Below are 4,739 nucleotides of genomic sequence, written 5' to 3' on the forward strand. Positions count from 1 at the left end.
TTTTAATTTGTGTTGTATTTGTTTTTGTTTTAACAGTATGCAAGTTGTTTGGGGACTTTTGGGGATCAAGTGACTAATAAATCTAAATTATAATAACATTAATAACAACAAAAACAATGATTGCTATTATTATTATTATTGTTATTATTATTGTTATTAATATTATTATTATTAATATTATTATTATCATCTCTCCCCACGAAATGAAGCTGGGTTCATCTCCTTGAGTCACCACCTCTGAAGGGAAAAGTCACCCAAGGACATTCAAGCTGTTCATGAGCATGGTAGGATCTGAACATGAATTTTGACCCTCTAGGGTCCTGGATTAAAGTGCTCCATGGAAATAGCCATTGAAATTGCAAAGTCAGCCCTGATTACAGCCTCCCTACAGACATCCTTCTTTTTGCCCATTCATTATTATTTGTGCTCACGACGCCATCAGGTCAGTCATAAATGATGCCACCATCAATACTCTTTGTGTCTGTAAACCTTTTGGGACAGACATACTGCCTCATTTCCAATCAGTGCATATCTTGTAACTTCTTGCTGACATCCCATAACTTTTCATACCACAAATATTCAGGGTTTTGTTTTGTTTTTGGTCCCGGTCTTGTTGCTCAATAGCCCCTCTGGACAGCAATAATGTGGTAGCCTTGAACTACCAAAGAGAATAAATCCACCAGGAATGCATTATGAGTGCATCAAGAATATGTTCCAAACCACAGCTTCAATGAAATACAGCCTGGAGGGGTCTTAGCATTCCTGACAACAGCTATTTTAAATCGGTCACTGAACTGATAGATGTGACAGGATTTTCCTCTGATTTTTATGTTATTTTCTTCATTAATGCAGAAAGAAAAGAAAGTTTTGGAGTCAGTGACGCACCATATTTTGGATTTATTTCTTTTATTTACTTAGTAAGATTTTTATACTGCTTATTCAACAATAATACCAATTTGGTTTACATAATATGCTATAAGATATTCATTAAAATAACAACAAAACCAGACTTTATTTTATTATTTATTATTGCATTTATATCCCACCTTTCCCCCAAGGAGCTCATGGTGGTGTACATGTTTCTCCCTCTTCTCCATTTAATCCTCACAACAGCCCTGTGAGGTAGGTTAGGCTGAGAGGCAGTGTCTGGCTCAAAGTTGCCCAGTGACCTACATGGTTGAGCAGGGTTTTGAATCCTGGTCCCCCAGGTCATAGTCCAACACTCAAACAATTTTTTTTAAGACACAGCAGTGGACATGATAAAATTATCATAATGTAGATAAAATCAACAGGTGTTAAAAACAATGTACATAATCAAATTACATGTCTGGCAAGTCTTTCCTATGCAAAAAAAAAATGTTTGTAGGTTTCAGAATTTTGGTTTCCATGAGTTGTTGGCAGAGATTAATTCCCAAACAATGTCTCCCTTCTGCCTAAGACTGGATATCAAGAGCTCCCTCCCACCCCATAGAACCAAGTTCACTACGCAAACTGCTGACAGTTCACAAAGATTCCCTCGGAGGGGCGCTGGGGTCTGGAAAATCTATGTTTCAGTGCAGGATATATAGTTGCCCGAGACAGAAATCTCTAGGAAAGTGGATGGGGGAGAAATGAGTTTGGGTCAGAGATGGCATCTTGCAGTTTTTGCTGCAAACCAGGCCCGTGCTGTTTCCCTTATGGCAAGATTTCTCTTAAAGGCTTTATGCCTCCCCCCCACCCCTCAAAAGATTATTACTAATTCAAATGTATGAAGTCGGGATTCTACACGTTTTTGACCTCCCTGGAATCCAGGCTCAACTCCTGGACTCTGGTTGGGACAGAATTATTTCCAGACTGGACTGGACAGCACCCAGTTCCAGTAGGTTCAAGTTCCATTCTGGAAAGACCATGTGAACCAACCCTTCAGGCAGCGAGGGGCTGTCTCTAGACTGCACTATGCTTCACTTGTACATTTTCTCAGGCCATTTAAGACTGGTTTGTAGGATCAACCCCAGTTCCCCCCTGGGGTTCACTGCTCAGCAGGTTTCTGATTGTGGTTCGCCCCTTCTCAATTTTTTTAAATTATTGTCTGGGGAACTGGACATGGGAACACAGGAAGTTGCCTTATGCTGAGTCTGGCCAGTGGTCCAGCCAGCTCCACATTGTCTGCACTCTCTAGCAGTAACTCTCCAGGATTTCAGGCAGGAGATGCTGGGAAGGGATTAATAACAGAATCATAGAACCAGTAGAGTTGGAAGGCATCTGTAAGGCCATCAAGTCCAACCCCCTGCTCAATGCAAGAATCCAAGTTAAATCATGCCCAACAGGTGACTGTCCAGCTGCCTCTTGAATGCCTTCACATAATGCCTCCTTCAACATAAGAAGAGCCCTGCTGGCTCAGGCCAGTGGCCCATCTAGTCCAGCATCCTGTTCTCATGGTGGTCAACCAGGTGCCGATGGGGAATCTGCAAGCAGGACATGAGCTCCACTGCACTCTCTCACTCCTGTTCCCCAGGAACTGATATTCAGAGACATACTGCCTCTGATACCAAAGCCAACATATTTATCATGAGTCACTTGTATTCAAAGCCTTATCCTTGATAACTTTGTGTAATACTTCCAAAAATATCTCAATTGGTGGCCATCAAGTGCAGCAATATAACCTTGTGCTGTGGGAAGGACTTCCTTTTCCACCTTCAGAATTTTGCAACATTCAGCTTCATCAGATTATTCCGGGTTCTAGAACTAGGAGAGAAGGGGAAAAAAAACCCTTCTCTCTATCCACATTATCCACACTGTGTATATACACAGAAGCAGCAGTAAATTAAATAGCTAATAATCTGATGCTCTTTCATGATGCCTCAAGTCAACTACCTGAGGTGGCTGGCTTACTCTGCCTAATGGCGGGGTGGCTATGAGCAGACACTTGTCCAGAACCTCTTACCAACAGTCTTCTTATGGCAGCCTTCATGTCATTGTTCCTCAATGCATAGACAGTAGGGTTCATAAAGGGGGTGATAGAGATGTAGAAGACAGAGAGCACTTTATCAATCATGGACCGGGTGCCTGGACGCAGGTACATAAACAAACAAGGTCCAAGGTACATGGTGACCACAATGAGATGAGAGGTACATGTGGAGGCAGCCTTGGAGGGGCCTTCAGAGCGGCTCCGGGAGTGGATTCTGGAGAGAATGAGTGCGTAGGAAAGAAGCAAGACAAGTAAACACACCAGTGACATAATGCCACTGTTGGTCATCATCATGACCTCCAGGGGATAGGTGTCAATGCAAGCCAACTGGATGACAAACGGAAGGTCACAGAAGTAATTGTCCACCTGATTGGGCCCACAGAAGGGTGCACTAATGGTGAAACCCAGTTGCACACTGGCGTGGAGGAGCCCACCAGCCCAGGAGGCTAGCACAAGCCCTATGCAATGGTGCCGGCTCATGAGTGAGGCATAGCGGAGAGGATGGCAGATGGCCACATACCGGTCATAGGCCATAGCTGTCAGCAATATCATCTCACCGCCTGCAAAGAGATGGAGGAAGAAGATTTGGGCCATGCAGCCCTGGAAAGAGATGGCTTGGTGTTGGGCAACGAAATCAAAGAGGTACCTTGGGGTGGCAAAGGAGGACAAGCACAGATCCAGGAAAGCCAGATGACCTAGCAGAAAGAGCATGGGGGAATCAGAAAGGCGGTGATCACTGATAATTGCTGAGAAGATGAGAACATTGTTGAAGAGAGTAGCCGTGTAAAGGAGGAGGAAGAAGACAAATAAGAGGACTTTGACTTCCCAGGTTTCAGAAAGACCCAGCAGGACAAACTCGGTCACCATTGTCTGGTTGACCCACGCCATCCACTTATTCTGTATCCCTGAGAAAATTGAGGTGGGAGAAAAGAGACAGCAATGAGATACTTCGATTCCTTCATAGCCTTAAGTCAAGTCAACAAAGAGTATACTCCAGTCAGCCCGAAACAGCTTAGGCTGTTGGGAGCTGGAGTCCAACAATATATGGAGGGCCACAGGATCCCTGTGTTTTATTTAGACATATTTTTTCATCTTTCATGAAGATAGGGAAGCTGTCTTATATTGAGTCAGACAAGCATTGGTTCATTGAGCTCAGTATTGTCTACACTGACTGGCAGTGGCTCTCCAGGGTTTCAGACAGGAGACAATTTCCAACACTACCTGGAGATTCCAGGGACTGAGCCTGGGGCCTCCTGCATGCAAAGGAGAGGCTCGAGTGCTGAGCCATGGCCCTTCCCCATCGTACCATCTCCTCTAAGAATATTGTGGATACTGTAAAAATAAAAAAGGTGAAAACCAAAGGGCATAAAAAAGCAAACAATCTCCCCCAAGTAGCTCAATAAGGACTGGACATGCCCTGTGGTCACAGAATGCTGAGTGCATCTTTAGTGGGAGCAGCTTGGCAAACTAGGAGAGGGAGAATGGAACAGAGTATCCAGAGAGAATGGAATGGAGTATCCAGGAAAAGGACTGGGCTGGCTGGAGTACCAAACAGGGGACAACATTTTGTTCTTTTCTGTTCTATTCTGTTCTTGTTTACAGAAATGATTAGATGTATCTGAGCATCACTCAAAATAGGTAACTATGACAACTCCATTTTCCTTTCAGGGAAATGTGGTTCAAACGATTGTGGGATGGCTGAGGAAAAAGGATACCAGGGCTCCAAAATGGCCTCTGGGGTCTCCAGCCCACCAGCCCCACATTGCCAGGGACAAAAATGGGAGGGGTTGAA

General features: G+C 44.1%; 1 protein-coding gene across 1 annotated transcript; it reads right to left on the reverse strand.

Moving 5' to 3' along the window:
* Positions 1-215: 215 nt before the first annotated feature.
* LOC133367363 (olfactory receptor 4K3-like) lies at positions 216-3,835 on the reverse strand. The gene is made up of 2 exons (XM_061591463.1): positions 2,928-3,835; positions 216-312 (listed from the first exon to the last, which is right to left on the reverse strand). Exons 1-2 carry the CDS (start codon positions 3,833-3,835, stop codon positions 216-218), a joined length of 1,005 nt encoding a protein of 334 aa, XP_061447447.1.
* Between the last annotated feature and the right edge of the window lie 904 nt (positions 3,836-4,739).

Source organism: Rhineura floridana, chromosome 11 (genome assembly GCF_030035675.1).
Source record: "Rhineura floridana isolate rRhiFlo1 chromosome 11, rRhiFlo1.hap2, whole genome shotgun sequence".
NCBI classification, from domain to species: domain Eukaryota; kingdom Metazoa; phylum Chordata; class Lepidosauria; order Squamata; family Rhineuridae; genus Rhineura; species Rhineura floridana.